The 18068-nt window shown below is 35.9% G+C and overlaps 1 protein-coding gene across 1 annotated transcript in view; it reads right to left on the bottom strand.

Moving 5' to 3' along the window:
- The window catches only part of ASCC3 (activating signal cointegrator 1 complex subunit 3), a 335161-nt gene that overhangs the window by 241741 nt on the left and 75352 nt on the right, over positions 1 to 18068 (bottom strand). Inside the window, exons 9-10 of the mRNA XM_061427741.1 lie at positions 4316 to 4516; positions 3730 to 3870 (exon numbers count right to left, since the gene is read on the bottom strand). Coding sequence (XP_061283725.1) covers positions 3730 to 3870; positions 4316 to 4516 — 342 coding nt within the window. The remainder of the gene's footprint in view (positions 1 to 3729; positions 3871 to 4315; positions 4517 to 18068) is intronic.

Here is an 18068-nt window from a genome sequence, read left to right as displayed (position 1 = left end):
CTTTCTGTATGTATGAAATGAAGACACTACTCAATAAGGTTACTGTAATGACTTAGTGAGAATGTATATATGCACTTACTATAGTGATTGGTCCATAATTTGAATTCAAATGTTATAATCTCTTTCCATAAATATTCTTTCATAAGCATTAGTAATGCAACTGAATATGGCGCACTAGCAATCAAAATCTTATTTGAGAGTGGTCCAAATTTCTAAGACCAGATCCAAAATCATGGGCTTGGTGGACTAGGTATTTTTTTATGAATATAAATGAATGATGCTACAGGACTCAGGCAAGAGGAAATAAGGAACTTACAGAGTTCAAACTGAGTTTTTTAGAACTCAGGGTAAGATTCAGACAAATGTCAATGGATAAAGGAAGATACGAAAAAGAGAAAATGCAAGATGAAACTTACTAACCAGAAAATTCATTTGAGAAAATGTTGAGTAAGGTGATTTTAGAAAAAGCAAAAACAGTCTTGCTGAAGTCTATATTAGGAAATCATTAAAAAGGCTGAAGATTAGACTAGATGAAGATTATGAAGAGAATCCAATGTAATATACAAGGAGCTTTCTCCTAAAGTAGTGGTTCTTAAAACATTTTGCCTTTGGGACTCCTCTGCACTCTTAAAAACTACTGAGGCTCCAAAAAAGCTTTTTTTTCCTGGATTAAATCTATCAATATGTCTTATATTATAAATTGAAACTAAGAGATCCTTACAACACACGAATACAAAGTACTCATTCCATTAACTGTCATTGATGATGAAAATCACATGTTATGTAGCTGGAAAGCCAACTGTATTCTTGTGAGATAATGAGAGTAAAAGAAAATAACATCATAATATTGTTACAAAAATGCATTTTAACCTCTTTGCTCCCCTGAGGAGTCTCAGCAAATTCTGGGTGTCTCCATATCCATTTTGAGAGTGGCCTTTCTATAGCAATGAGAATGACCAAATCAATGCAGGGAATTGTTTTTGTTTTTTTTCACCAGTCTGTTATTGGTATGCAGAAAGACTAGAGCAGAAAGATACAGAGGAAAGGCCCTAGATGGGGCATAGCAGTGAGTTAGATAGGATTACCACAGCCAAATTTAACATTTACAGAAAATTTCATGAGTCTAGAATTGCAAGTAGCAAAAGAGAAACAAACTGACTTAATTTCTTCCCTTACTTTCATTGTACCACTTTTTCCCTCCATGGACATACCATACCCTTGTTTTACTGATTTTCTTTCAAATACTACCAAGTTCCTTCGGTATCCTGGTGGTTTAAATCACCAAGACCACCACCACCAACAATAAACTGTGTTGGCAAAAGTGACATATTTTAGCAGAAACATCACAGACTTTGAAATCTGAAAACCTGGAATCCAGTTCTTTCTACATGATTTACTAGAAATGGGACCCCAGATAAGAACTGTTACCTCAGTGAGCCTCATTCTCCTCAATAGAACTGCAGTGTTACATTTGTATTGAGTGATAGGTTATGAAACAACTGAAGAAAAATAATTATGCTAAATAAAACAATGCCTAAAGTAAAATGAAAACTATGCATATTTTATAGATGATAACACTAACACATTCTTATGGTAGAAAACTTGGGGGAAAAATCTTCCATAATCCTACAACCAGACATAACTACTATTAATGTAATTATTCCTCCTGATAGTGATTTGGTTGTTATATAGCATAGATAATTATATTAATATAAAGAATTGTTTCTGTATTTTTTTTAACTTTAATTTCTAAGATCATTAAAAATTCCCAGAAAACATCACTTTAAGGAATATTTTACTTCATCAAGTGAAATACTGTTCAACTAGTCTTCTATTCATACAGATATTTAACTTCTTCTTAATCTTTGCTATGTATTTTTTAAAATACTACAGAACACTGTTGCTGTTTAGTCACTAAGTCATGTCTGACTCTTTTGCGACCGCATGGACTGTAGCCCGCCAGGCTCTTCTGCACATGGGATTTCCCAGGCAGGAATCCTGGAGAGAGCTGCCATTTCCTTCTCCAGGAGACCTTTCTGAGCCAGGGACCAAACCTGCATCTCCTGCATTGGCAGGTGGATTCGTTACCACTGAGTCACCAGGGAAGCCCCTATATGAACATGCCTGTATACAAATATTAAGATTTGATTTTTTCAAGAGTGTCTATGAAAAAAGAAGGGTGTGGACAAAAAGTAAAAATAATAACTGGCAAAACTGACCAAAATGTTTATTACAATGCACTCTATCCTTATCAAGTCCAAAATACATTCAGCTGGAACTTGATTTTCTGTCTTTGCTATGTGGTTCACTATACCCAGTATTCCCATTGTTGGGTTGGATTGTTGCATCCCAAAATGTACATCTACCCAGAAGTTAACCTTATTTAGAAAAAGTATCTTTGTGGACATACTGAAGGTAAGGACCTTCAGATAAGATCATATGTATTAGGGTAGGTCCTAAAGACTGTTCTTAGAAAAGCAGGAGGAAAAATATGCAGAAGTGTCCATGTGAGAAGCAGGCAGAGACTGGAGTGATGTGTGTACAGGCCATAGAATGCCAAGGACTGCCCGCAGCCACCAAAAACTAGGAGAGAGACGTGAAAAGGATACTGTATCAGAGCCTCCAGAAGGAACTAAATCCCACCGTCACCCTGATTTCAGACTTCTGACCTCCAGAACTGTGAGAGAATTAAGTTTCTGATATTTTAAGCTACAAAGCTTGTGATAATTTGTTATGGCAGCCTTAGGACCTGAAGATAATCTCCAATCACATTTTAAATCAATGCCTATTCACTGTTTCAAAAGCCTCATCACCTATTTTCCACTAAATTCCCCTGAATTCTCCCATTAATATTTGGTTATATATTATTTTATTTTTTAAAGCACTATAAACATCACCTTACTTACATGTTGCATCCATTAATGATAATCTAGTTGCAATTCTAATGTAGTTTTTGCTTACTCAGTCATAATATAAGATCTTCGCAGGCAGGGATTGTATCTTAGATGCCTTAGTTGTCATACAGTTCACTTAACACAGTGCTATATACAGTGTATGATTTAATGCTATCCTATTTGCTAAAAAAGTGAAAGTGAAGTAGCTCAGTCGTATCCGACTCTTAGCGACCCCGTGGACTGTAGCCTACCAGGCTTCTCCCTCCATAGGATTCTCCAGGCAAGAACACTGGAGTGGGTTGCCATTTCCTTCTCTAGGGGATCTTCCCGACCCAGGGATCGAACTCTGGTCTCCCACATTGCAGGCAGATGCTTTAACCTCTGAACCACCAGGGAAAAAAAGGATGACTAAAAACTTTTTTATGTACATTAAATCTTCATGGAATAGTTTAGAATGCTTATGGGATCATTTAAAGGTCTATGTATTTTCCTGCTCTTAAAACTGAAGCCTGGTCTTATCTACATCCTCACTACCTATTGTTTTAAAAGCTCAATATCTATTGTCAATGACTTAAATATCTACACTAGCAATCTAACAATATTCAAGATACAGCAAGAATTATGGAAGTTAGAAGGGATATAACAGAATAAAGCACCAGTAAAAACCTCTTCTGTAGATGCTAAGATGTGGTTACAAACAAAAGAAGTTCACCACATAATATTCATATTACATTTTATAGTTACTTAAGGAACAGTTGTTTAACAATTTTCACAACTACCTGGAAAAAAAAGATAGTATTAAACAACAACAAAAAAATCTAAGTATACAACATACCTGAGTTCGTAAAATTTCATTTTTTGACAACTGCATGTCACCAGTCAATTCTTTCACAACGATGCCCAGTGGCTCCAGACGTTTGCTGAAGTAATTTGTCATTTCAGCTGCCAAGGCTTTCATTGGAGCAACATATACAATCTGTGCCCAAGAAACACTAGCTTGATGAATGAGTAAAACTACAATGCCATTTGTTTCAAAGAAGTCAACTGAAGTCATATTTATTACGACACATGATTCTAGCCACTTATGGTGAAAAATCTTAATACTGATAGATGAAAGATACTTATCTTTGTTGTATAAGTGTACAGCTGTTTAAAGAACTATGGAATGTTTATATAGCATCATCACTTTGAAAATTGGTGCTTTAAAGCTAAGTGCATTTTGATAGCTTTCACAGGGATAGTGGGACTTTCATAACACAAAGAGGTATTGCCTAAAAGTAACGAAGGAAACCATGCAGCATTCTTTATATGACTTCATTTATAATATCCTTAAAAACTACCACATATCAGACAATATATACAACTGCAAAATGATTTTAGATTTTACAATTTAAAAAGCTGTTGTTCAATTTAGTTCCTACCTTAAATTCATTCTTTTTGATAACACCTTGCTGAAAATGTTGGCGAATTTCATGTAAAACTGTAAGCATTGCAATGTTGGTTTTTCCAGCTCCAGTAGGGGCACAAATCAGCATGTTCTCATTGGTGTTGTAGGCAGTCTCAAACACAATTGACTGGATTCTATTGAGTCTCCTCATTCCTTTAAAAGCCAGCTGTCCAATCTAAAAAGAAAAAAAAAAAAAATTATCCACGATAAACTAAAAATGTGAAGGTCCCACACAAAACATTAAATGCCATCTTTTTTTAATTAAAAAGAAAGACTTATTTAGTCTCTCAAATCCTGTATCTAAGCTATATGCAGTTGAGAACAACTCACAACTACTGCATAATTCTAATGCACCTGGGAATTGAAACTCACTAAATTTGAAAAATATGATGAGATCAAGATTGCCGGGCGAAATATCAATAACCTCAGATATGCAGATGACATCACCCGTATGGCAGAAAGTGAAAAAGAACTAAAGAGCCTCTTGATGAAAGTGAAAGAAGAGGGTCAAAAAGTTAGCTTAAAGCTCAACATTCAGAAAACTAAGATCATGGCATCCAGTCCCATCACTTCATGGCAAATAGATGGGGAACAATGGAAACAGTGAGAGATTTTATTTTGGGGGGCTCCAAAATCACTGCAGATGGTGACTGCAGCCATGAAATTAAAAGACACTTACTCCTTGGAAGAAACCAACCTAGATAGCATATTGAAAAGCAGAGACATTACTTTGCCAACAAAGGTCCATCTAGTCAAGGCTATGGTTTTTCCAGTGGTCATGTATGGATGTGAGAGTTGGACTGTGAAGAAAGCTGAGCACCGAAGAATTGATGCTTTTGAACTGTGGTGTTGGAGAAGACTCTTGAGAGTCCCTTGGACTGCAAGGAGATCCAACCAGTCCATTCTGAAGATCAGCCCTGGGATTTCTTTGGAGGGAATGATGCTAAGGCTGAAACTCCAGTACTTTGGCCACCTCATGCGAAGAGTGGACTCATTGGAAAAGACTCTGATGCTGGGAGGGATTGGGGGCAGGAGGAGAAGGGGATGACAGAGGATGAGATGGCTGGATGGCATCACTGACTCGATGGACCTTAGTCGGGGTGAACTCCGGGAGTTGGTGATGGACAGGGAGGCCTGGCGTGCTGCGGTTCATGGGGTCACAAAGAGTCAGACACGGCTGAGCAACTGAACTGAACTGAGCTGAATTGAAGGACTTATATAGATATTCTTTCTCTTAACAAAAGTTAGAGAGTATCTAAAATGATCCTTACAACACATTAGTTTGTTGTTTAAAGGGGGAAAAGGTGATAGAATTATATTACATCAGTTTAGCTGTCTATATTAAAGACACAAACTATGTGCTGAAGCATCTGAGGGAGAGTTTCAGTAAGCAGAATGCTATTTTAGGCAGAAGGAACAGAGTATTAGAAAGACATCTGGAACTTGTTAAAAGTTAGTAGTGGTATGACAGAGACGGGAGGAAGGGGCAGCAGAGATGATGTAGATGGAACAGGAGGTCATGACCAGACTAAGAAGACTGAACTACTGTAGAGAACTCTATATTCAAAACCACTGCAAAAGAACCCTTAAAATATTGTTGCATATATACACTCTTTACTAGTAACATACCATGCTGATGAGAAAAAGCAAGTTACCCCCCAAAACCCGCAAAAATTTATAAATTACTTTAAGCAGCTAACTTTCTGCCCCCTTGTCCCAAGTTTCTTTTTGTTTTTTATTTAAAATTTAGAAAAATTCATGAAATAATTTTCATGAATAAACTTGTCAGTAAAAGAATAAAAGGAATGTGCAGAGACAGCAACCATAACTTTATTTAAAAATATCACTAGAAGATTCACTGTACTTCAAATTAATTCTGTGAGCTACTGGAACATGAGATAATTAAGTTAAAGCTCATTATGCACAAGGAATTTCTTGTATTTGAACAATATTCAAATTATATTCACAAATATCTTAGGAAAACTAAAGATTAAAGAGGAAGAAAAGTGTGACTATATCAAAACTCTAATTTACTCAAATTTCAAACTATGTAATAATAATATTCATCATTTTATTTATACACCAAACATCCACTAATGTCTAATTAAATGGCACTAAAAATCATTGCTTCCAAATATTTAATATCCTTCTAACTCATGTATTGACTTCTTATGCTAATGAGTATAAAAAGTGAAACTGTAATTATTTTTCTTAGTATGTTAATATTTGCTCTTAAACAGAAAACTGAGTATCTCATGGCTAATTTATCACAAAGGCTTTATGTTTAGTTTAGATAGTCATTCTAAATAAGTACCATTTTCCCTTTTAGTTTTACTACTCTCAAAACATTATAATCAGTAGATGAAAATGTTACAAGTTTCATCCTAAATCCACTTGTCTATGCATATTTTGGATTCATCATACTACTAATCTCACAGAAATGACATGGCTCATATATGCAAATCCACAGAAAGTATGTTTCTAATATATTTTACCAAACACTAGCTACACAGACTGCTCTCAAATGCAGGTTTTATCTTTTAAAAATATTCTGTATAATATGATTTACCTGGAAGAACAAAAATGTACATGAAACATACTGCATTAAATGTTTATAATAATGAAATGTAGGTACTACCAGTTAAAATGCATTAACTAGGTACCTAAGACGAAGCCAGGATCATGTCATCCCTCCCAAGTTAGTGTATGTATCATAAGCTTAAGTTTTAAACAGTAAACATCAATCTCACCATATATTTAGGAAAAATCATAAAGATACCAGAGACATATATAATTTTCAAAGTTTAAGTTTCTTCCAGTTTTAGATAGCATGTGCCTTAGGCTCAAAATTTCACAACTCAGTACGGTCAGTCCAAGCTGTATATGCTGGAATCCATTGCTCTCATGTTTCTTACAAACCATATTCCATACTATAAATTGATTAGCCATGGAATATATTCTGCTTACTAAGATGGAAAACAGCAAGATGCACAGCAATATTATACTACTTTTCTCAAAGATGGTAGGAAAGCAACTATACATCAATAAATTTTTTTTTAAAGATGACAGCAGTAGGGAATAGGGAATAAGAATCTACTATTTGTATATGCTTAATATTTAACATTAAAATATGTTCATATTTTCTTGTAGACATTCTAGAAGGATACACACAATCTAATATAGTGATAGAAGAAGTAAGGATCTCGGCTGACAGGGGACAAGGATAAATTAAAGAGATATTTTGCTATTTAAAGATTTCTAGTTTTTACAATGTGATAATACTTACAGAAGAAGAAAAAGATAACAGACATGCACAAAGATATACAACTGATTTCCTTAAAAAACCAGAAAATTAAAGATGGGTCTGATTAAGTTGTGATGCCTAAATGAGCTCTCAAGTACTGCAAAACTATTTCATATTAAAAAGTTCTTCTCACTATTCCTAGAGTTCTACCCTAGAGAGAGAAAAAGGAAAACTGAAGGACTTCCCTGATGATCCAGTGATAAAGACTCTGTGATCCCAATGCAGGGGACATGGGTTTGCTCCCTGGTTGGGGAATTAAGATCCCACATTTTGTGCAGCATGGCCAAAAAAATCTTAAAAATTTTTAAATAAAGTTAAATTGAATTACCCTCCTGAAGTTTCTTTAAATTAAGTTCTATGTCCCTCCTCTCAATGTCTTCCTCAACAGTCTCTTTTTTGGTCTTAATATGCTGAATTCCTCAATGGCTTTTCTCTATCACAAGTTTAGGAATAGAAGAAACAGCAGATTCTCTTCCTATAGTATCTAATACCTATAACATTAGATCAGGGATCTCACCCAAGATGCTACGGTTTCATCAAAAGTCCAGATCTATTATTATACGTAAAGCCTATATTACACTCTGCTGTTATCTCAAATGTACCCTCCCACTTGTGTGTCATGCACCCAACTCTAGCTAGCAAGTGCCAAGCTATCAGGTCTTATATTCTGTCTTGAAGACCTAAAGGTGGAGCAGATAAACCTAGGCCACCAAGAGTTTGTTACTTAGGCCCCAACCAGCTGGATGGCATCAGCGACTCGATGGACATGAGTTTGAGTGAACTCCAGGAGTTGGCGATGGACAGGGAGGCCTGGTGTGCTGGGATCACGGGGTCGCAAAGAGTCGGACACAACTGAGTGACTGGACTGAACTGAACTGAACTGAACTGATAGGTCTACTACTACACACCTACGCACCACAACCTTCGAAGACCTGGCACACTGCTTCACTGACTGCTAACCCCAAACTGATGATCTGTGGCAAGATCTGTAGATGTGTATGTTACAAAACAAAACCTAAAATGTTACTTTTAATACTCTTGAATTATAGATAAATCCAGGAGATAATAAATTCCTTATTATTTAAATTGGCAGGTAAATTATTCACTAGTTAATTTAATGATAATAGTACCAGTTAGCTAGCATTTCTATTGAGCACATACTGCATATGAGGCTTTGCTTTATAAGCTTTAAGGGGATTATTTCTCTCAGTATCCAAAGAAAACCCATGACGTAGGTCTTTTTTTATTATCCTTATTTTAAAGATAGGGAAACTGGGCATGGAGAAATTGAAGACTGTGCCGTAGGACAAACAGCCAAGAAGTAGCAAAGCAAGGACTGGAACAAATTCAGATTTTAAAGTCCAAGTTAAAAACTTATAAAGTTTACTGATGTCATTATGTTTTACACTTTTATTCCCTATAATGATCTTTTAAAACCAAGTATAACTTAATTTTATAAAAATAAAAATATATATAGATAGAAAATATAAAAATATAAAGTCACAAAAACATTGACCATACTAATAAATAAATGCAAAATACAGTAAGAAGGTTTTTAATCTTGGTGCTTAAGACTTTAAAAACTGGATTATTCTTGTAATTTTTATGTCTTCATATACATTGCTTTTAAATGATCATTGCTTTTAAATCATACACATTGCTTTTAAATGATCAACATTGAGAAATCTGCATATCATTTAGCCTAAAAATTCCACTTCCAAAAAATTTACCTAAGTTAACTAATTGAACAAGAATGCCAGATTAAGCTCAAAGATATCTGCTAAAATATTATTTATAATTTAAGAAAAAGCTAATACAATTTGAATGTACATAAACAGGAGACAAGCAATTCATGATGCATTCTTTATGAATTACAGTAGTTATAGAGGATGTTATTGTTTAGTCGCTAAGTTGTGTCTGACTCTTGCAATTCCGTGGACTGTAGCCTGCCAGCCTCCTCTGCCCATGGGATTTCCCAAGCAAGATTACTGGAGTGGGTTGCCATTTCCATCTCCAGGTGATCTTCCTGACCCAGGATTGAACCTGCATCTCCTGCTTGGCAGGTGGACTGTTTACCACTGAGCCACCTGGGAAACCCTGAATAGGATGAGGAAGATATATATTCTTACAAACACACACACCTAAGAGGGGAAAACAAAATATGCCACAGAACAGTAACATAATTAATTAAATAGAAACTGTTATACAAAAAACTATGAAATGATATATATCAAACTGTTTCACTGGATCTGGGGTTATAAAGGAATTTTACCTTCTGTTTTATAAATTTAGATATTACATTTTAGATATTTCTTATAGAACAGATTTTATAATCAGATTCACAAAAATGCTTTTCTCTATATATAAGAAAAATATCTATCTTGAGGAAAAACAAAAAGGGATTTAGTCTATGTTGTCTTAATGTATTAAAAATAGTAATAATTTCTTTCTTAACAGCTATAAACACCTTCGACTGCAAGGAGATCCAACCAGTTCATCCTAAAGGAGATCAGTCCTGGGTGTTCATTGGAAGGACGGATGTTGAAGCTGAAACTCCAATACTTTGGCCACTTGATGCGAAGAGCTGACTTATTAGAAAAGACCCTGATGCTGGGAAAGACTGAAGGCTGGAGGAGAAGGGGACGACAGAGGATGAGATGGTTGGATGGCATCACCGACTCAATGTACATGGGTTTGGGTGGACTCCGGGAGTTGGTGATGGACAGGGAGGCCTGGCATGCTGTGGTTCATGGGGTTGCAAAGAGTCGGACACGACTGAGTGACTAAACTGAACTGAACTGATAAACACTTAATGTTTTATGTTAATAAAAAGTAACTGATTCACTCTGTTTTAAATTATGTCATATGAAGAGTTCTGTATCTTTACCAAAACCCAAATTTCCAATTTGTACTCCTACTTGAAAACACATTGAAAAATTAATGAATGCTGTTAATTAAGAGATAAGGGGTAAAAAGAAAAAAAGAGATAAGAAAGACAGTGTATGGTCATTATTAGTTACTCTTTACTGGAGAGTTATATGTTTTAATGTTTTATGATATTAAATCATTTTGAACCAGGCAATCTGGGTAGAGGAAATTAAGTGTTAGCAACAAAAGACCTCAGGAGAGTAATCTTCTATTAAATCTTTGAAGGAAATGAGATTATAAGATTTTGTGAAAATCAAGTAAGTTAGTCATTGTCTAATATGAAACTGAGCCAATTTTCATTACATACAAAAAAAGCAGTAAGAAATCACAATGCATAATTCATAATCCTTTCATATTATTTAAAGCAATGCATTTACATCATTTAAAAAAGTAACCAAAAATACTCCATATGCCCTGAAGTATCAATTTCTAAAAATTCTCTCATCCTGAAGATAGTCCATTTGACAACCACCCAAAAAATCCAATTAAATAAACAGATGGATCTTCTAAATACACTGAACTCCCTGATGACAAAATGATAAATAAGTAGCTATTACTGGCCTTGAAGAGAAAAATACAAGGAAAGAAAAACAAATAATAGCAACACTAGCACCTTTAATTGAGAACTTAAGGCATAATGGGTGTTAGAATAAAGGAGTACTATCCTCTTCTTGGAAGGGGAAGGTATCCTCCTTACTTCCAGGTTTGAGCTAAGGCTTAACTACTGAGGAAACTGAAGAAAAAAATCTCAAGAGGAAATTTTAAAAGACAAAAGTCTGTCTGCACAATAACGAATTCCACTGATAAATCATCATGATTGCACATGTGGGTTTCTACCAGCACAGTCAGCAGGTCAGATGTCCTTCCGAAACACCTTCACCAATGTGCTGTGGCAAGAGTCACATTCCCAATGCACAAAAAGACAGTAAAAGGGAACTCTCTGGCAGTCCAGTGGTTAAGATTCTGCACTCCAAGTTCAAGGGGCATGGGTTAGATTCCTGGTTGGGGAATTAAGATCACACAGGCCACACAACAGGGCCAAAAAATCAAAAAACAAAAAATACAAAAACATGGTGGGACCTCAGTTTTAAGTCTGAGTTGGCTAGGTTTGGCTTGCTTCTCTAGAATAAACAAGGGCTGGATTCACAAACCAGTATTATTATAATTACATATACAAACTTTAGATGCTTAAAGCAGAAGTAAAATTAGAGGCAAAGAATAAGGCATTTTCTACTAAGCAAATGGGAGAAGGCAATGGCACCCCACTCCAGTACTCTTGCCTGTCAAATCCCATGGATGGAGGAGCCTGGTAGGCTGCAGTCTGTGGGGTCGCTAGGAGTCAGACACTACTGAGCGACTTCACTTTCACTTTTCACTTTCATGCATTGGAGAAGGAAATGGCAACCCACTCCAGAAATCTTGCCTGGAGAATCCTAGGGACGGGGGAGCCTGGTGGGTGGCCGTCTATGGGGTCGCACAGAGTCGGACACGACTGAAGTGACTTAACAGTAACAGTACTAAGCAAATAAATTATTTTCATAAGGGAGATGAACTTATCCTGACATTATATACTGTAAATAGCCCTCCAGGATATCACTTTTTTAATGTGTTAGATCTTAAAAATGTAAGACACTATTATTTAATTGGTATCACAGTCTTTTTGACCAGAATTGTGGGGCCTGCCTCCTAATAAACAGCCACACTTCTAACCATGGCAATACAACAGAAGAATCTCTGTCCAATTCGGTGGAGTCCCACAAAGAAAATGTCATTTTCAGTTTCTTGGCTGGTATTTATAGTAATAACCAGTTTTATCTCTGACCTTAACTTTTAAATTACTTTCATTAGCTTGCTTGAAATCTTTAAAGCAGGTGAAGTATTTAGGCACTTAATGTGGTCAAGTTCACAAAAATGTTATATTTATTAAATTATAGGTAATTTCTTCATTTAAAATTTAAAATGTTTTTACAGTATGAATGACTTTAAACTTTTCAAAACTAATTAAATAAATCAAGGATGTCATTTTAAACATATAATCCTTAAACAAGAAAAAGTAATATTAAGAGAATCCTCATATGGCTTCTCTTGTGGCTCAGCTGGTAAAGAATGTGCCTGCAATGCGGGAGACCTGGGTTCAATCCCTGGGTTGAGAAGATCTCTTGGAGAAAGAAAAGGCTACCCACTCCAGTATTCTTGCCTGGAGAATTCCATGGACAGAGGAGGCTTGTGGGCTACAGTCCATGGGGTTGCAAAAAGTTGGACATGACTGAGCAACTAACACTTTCAAATTACATAATTATTATTTTCATACAACTCTAAAATGTATCAAGAATTTAAGAGTTTGCAGAGAATACAAAAAGCAAGGTAACCCTATGTTTATTTAGCCACTGCTTGATATTTGCACCATTTAATCCAATTGAAACCTGTCCTTTCTAAAAGCTCTTGCTTTCAGGGTTTGTACGAGGGGATTAAGTTAAATAATGTGATATAATAAGCCTAAAAAAGTGTACAGTATTAACTAAAAAAATGCAAGTTCCTTTGCCTTACCTTTATCAATTTAAAGCCATTTTATACATTACTTGAATATTCATCTTTTCTGTGTGCTGTACTATGCTCAGTCACGTCTGACTCTTTGTGATCCTATGGACTGCAGCCCAGCCAGGCTCCTCTGCCCATGGGATTTCCCAGGCAAGAATACTGGAGTGGGTTGCCATTTCCTCCTCCAGAGGATCTTCTCAACCCAGAGATCGAACCCGCATCTCCTGTGACTCCTGCACTGCAGGCAGATTCTTTACTGCTAAGCCCTCGGGGAAGCCCCAGTATTCATCTTTGAGGAATTTTAATGTTACTTATACCAAAATAATTTCACCTTTCCATATGTCTTAACAGAAAAATTCAAAGTATGCCCTGAACCTTGTCAGGATTGCAATACCACACTGCAATTTGGGTAGCCCATCTTTCAAAATATATCACAGATACTGCTACACATTTTCTGTGTGCTGACTCATATAGTCTTCTCAGAATAAACAGACTGATAAGGAAACTGAAACTTAGAGGTGTTATGTAACTTGATCCACGTCACAAAATGTGCAAATGGTAAAGCTGAGAATCCCCATCAGTTCTAATTGCCTAACGGGATAGTAAGTTCCTCAAATGCACAATCGTAATTCCAAACCTTTTGATACCCACTGTAGCACAGTGACTTGCATCAATCAAGACTCAAGAAATGATTCCTGATGACAGATAGCCAATTCACATATATTTTCAAAGACAAATAATGAAACTCTATAGTAGCAATAGAATCCTACCCAATATTTTTGTCTATCTGTGATAGGCCTGCGTAACTACAACACACAGATATGTTGGAAAATATGGACAAAGTTCATTTCTAAAGCAACTTGAAATTCCCACATTACAAGGTAAATTCATGCACATTTCAGACTTTTGAAATCATCTGAGTTCTAACATTATCATTCTGGGGAAGCTCAATATGCCACTATGCCTTTAATCTTCTCTCTTCTACTTTTCCTCCCCATAAAATCAATAAAGTATAGGTTGTACAGAAAGTTATTTTGTTCGATTACTCCTAGCTAGAGGCAGATGTTAGTTATAACTCTCTTTAGCAGGTATATTTCAAGCAGCTGGTGCCCTTTTCCTAGTTAGTTGTTTGCAGCGTTCCCAGTATACTTTATGGTATAATCCTACAAAAGTTCAGGGCATACAGACAAAATTATTTTTTAGAAAAGAAAATATAGATTCACTCCTTCAAATCAGACTTAGCTATTTCATATATTTGAACTATAATGTACTTTCTTAGCAAGTAAATATTACTTTTTAATCATATAAATGTTTGCTGAGAGTCAAAACATATAAGCATTTTCTTATGGGAAAGCTTATCTCATGGAACAAACTTTTATATACTGCACATTTATTGACTCCTAAAACAGAAAACCCCTAAAATCCTTTTGTTTTGTTTAGTTGCTAAGTCGTGTCCAAACAGAGAACCCAGTCCAGCCCATTCAAATAGGACCTCCAGAATGCTGAGATAATAAATGGATGTTTTAAGTCACTAATATCTTGGTAATTTCTTATACAACAACAGAAAGTTAATACAAAGTCACATCATAATCAAACTGCCTAAAACCAGTGAGGAAAAGAAAATCTAAAAATCAACCAGAAAAAAAAAAAAAAGACTTATTATATAGAGAAGAAGATTAAGAATGAGGACAAGTTTCTTATCAGACACAATGTAAGCAAGAAGACTACATCTGTAAGCTGCAAGAAGCAGCTACATCTGTAAGTACTAGGGGAAAAGCCCATCAACCTAAAATTTCACAGCAAATGAAATATTCCTCAAGAACAAACACAAAATAAAGTTTTTTTGTTTTAGACATACAAAACTGAAAGAATTTATCACCAGCAGACCTGCACTAGAAAAAAGGAATACCAGATGGACATCTGAATCTCCCTACCCAAAGGCATAAAAGAGCTGATAGATGCACACGTATAAGGACGTTTCCTGGTTATCATTTAGACATCTTAATATCTTAAAAAGACTGTTAACTGCAAAAAGAATAACAACGTGTTGTGGGGTTTACAACAGATGTAGAAGGTGTCTATATTTACATATTTGTTTGTTCATTTGCTTGTTTTGGTGGTCATAAGTACTGAAAAATCTGACAAATATAATAGCAAATACTATCAGAATACTCATGTTTCTTTGATTGCCAGGTGAGGTGAGACATGTATCAAGGGAAATTATACTTTGGTAAAATGATCAGAAATTTAATATTTGTCACATTGTTTCCTTCCTGGTGACATTTATGAAATCTTCTTCACTAAGATCTCTATCAGTATGAAAAAGACTGATAAGCTTTTTTACTGAAAAGTAAGCTCACTTTTCAGTTTTGAACTTTAGATTTTGTTATTATTTCTTGATACCACCTCTAAAAAAAGCAGTGAGGAATTCAAGGTCATGGTGCTGATGAAACTGATAATACACTTGACAGGTACTAAGCAGCCTGTGGGAAAAGGCTTTTTATTTGGGTGTATGTCCAGGTTTTAGTCACATTTTTTCCTGTTCAAACTGATCTCATAAAAATGATTCACATTCTGAAGTGTTTTTCTGGATGACTCTTTAGCTTTCTGGCTTTTGTAATTTGATTGACTCAAACTGTGTCAATAAACTCTTTCAGATTTAGGATCCCTTCAGGCTCAGAGAACACAGTAGAACCACAAGAAAAGTAACAGTTTTTTATACTCATTTTACTTCCCTTTTCCCAAACTCTTAGTCTTGAGATAGCAATAAATACAATGACAGGTTTCTTTATTTTCTATCAATTAACTGGAAACTACCCTATGTCTTCATAGAGTACTATGTACTTGTAATGAAAGAATACCTGAAGAGCATAAATGAACATACAAGTAATGTATTTAATAAATATAATTTCCAGAGAAACAATAAGTCTTTTCATGTTAACCATACTCAGATTGATCTCACCAGTTGTCTGTTTACATTTATCATTCATTTTAAGCTAACATTCTATCTAAAATGTCTTAAGTACTCATAATTCTTCCAAGTGTTTTACATATATTAACTCATTTGATGACAGAGGATGAGATGTTTGGACATGGACATGAGTTTGAGTAAACTCCGGGAGTTGGTGATAGACAGGGAGGCCTGCTGTGCTGCAGTCCATGGGGTGGCAAACAGTCAGACATGATTGAGCGACTGAACTGAACTGAACTCATTTGATCCTCACAATAAAATGATGAGGTAGGTATTATCATCCCAATTTTACAAGTGAAACACTGGATCTCAGAGAGTAACTTGGCCCCATTCTTTCAGCTAGAACATGGGGAGCCAAGATTCAAGCACAACCGCCTGGATTCACAGCCTCACTCTTCACCAACATGTGACCTCCTGGACGTAACACACACACTCTGTTCCTCCTCTCCTGTTTCTCATCTTAACGAATGACACCAGCACTCACCCATGTTGCCCTGGATATCATTTCAGTTTCTTCTCTCTGCTTCATCTCTTGTCATTTAACCTGTCATCAGATGTTATACAACTTCTAAACTAACATTTACTAACATTTAACTAGCAGCTATCTATTCTTCATTGTCCCACTTTCTGTATAGGCTCCACTTTCTTCATTCAGGCACGCAGCATTTCTCCCTTGAATTATTGCAGCAGCTCTACTCTCAACCATCAGTTTTTCTTTCTTTCTTTTTTTTTTTTTTTTTACTGCAACCAGAGTAATCTCTGTAAGTGAAAAAAACCCTTTTTATTTACTTTTATTTTTAAGAAGTAGCATTTCCCACAATATTGAATTTAAACTTACTATGTATGGTTTTCAAAGTCCTTCATGTACACTAGTAAGTCTCTTTTTAGACTAATTTGCTGCCATGCTACATATGTAGCTTGCATACTACTAATACTGAAATACATGTTTACAAAAGGTCATATACTCTTTCATGGAGCATCCTTTGCCTATGATACACCCCCAACCATGTCCTTTGTCTATCTGGCAAAATCCTATGCCCCGCATTGACCTCCATGAAGACTTCTGTGAACTTGCTAATCTGCTTTCTCTGTGCTGCCATAGAAACCTGCACAACATACCCCTACTCTATTAATCACTTCTATAGAAATGGTGTGGGTCAGATACACTACATGGAGTAACTTAAGATCAGCTCCTTTTTAAAGATATCAGCCTCATCTTCCCTTTGGGAAACTCCTCCTTGACTCCTGATGGCTCAAAGAAGGCCGAGGGTGAGGAAACTCAAGTGAGCTGCTGCTGCTGCTAAGTCACTTCAATCTTGTCCGACTCTGTGCGAGTTACTTAAGTAACTTAAGATCAGAGATCTGATCTGTTTATAATTTCCCCCAGGACCTAGCCTGTAAACATGGGATTCAATAATCTGGGGTCACAAAAATCCTCAAACTCTCTACATTCAGATTTTAAAGGACTCAACTTTTTTAACTTCTCAAATGAAACATTATATGCATCTTTTACATTACTTTTCCAAACTAAATAGCATATTTGGATCAGTATTCTGATTATGCCAAATAACATTCTATTGGCTATTTAAAAACTGTAACTCCCACCTGTGGAAACAGATAGCATTCAACTGATTTAACACCAACAAAAATGCAAAACTCACTCTTTCATCAAAATATCAAAGACACAGTTCTGTCTGCTACGCATCTTTCACATGCTCCTTTTTAAGGATAACAGCCTCATCTTCCCTTTGGGAAACTCCTCCTTGACTCCTGATGGCTCACAGTGGGCTGAGGGTGAGGAAACTCAAGTAAGCTGCTGCTGCTGCTAAGTCGCTTCAGTCGTGTCAGACTCTGTGCAACCCCATAGACAGAAGCCCACCAGGCTCCCCTGTCCCTGGGAGTCTCCAGGCAAGAACACTGGAGTGGGTTGCCATTTCCTTCTCCAATGTATGAAAGTGAAGTCGCTCAGTCGTGTCCAACTCTTAA

Source organism: Bos javanicus, chromosome 9, assembly GCF_032452875.1.
Source record: "Bos javanicus breed banteng chromosome 9, ARS-OSU_banteng_1.0, whole genome shotgun sequence".
In the NCBI taxonomy this organism is placed as follows: Eukaryota; Metazoa; Chordata; class Mammalia; order Artiodactyla; family Bovidae; genus Bos; species Bos javanicus.
Note: the sequence above shows the minus strand (reverse complement) of the source record. Positions and strands in the feature narration are given on the sequence as shown.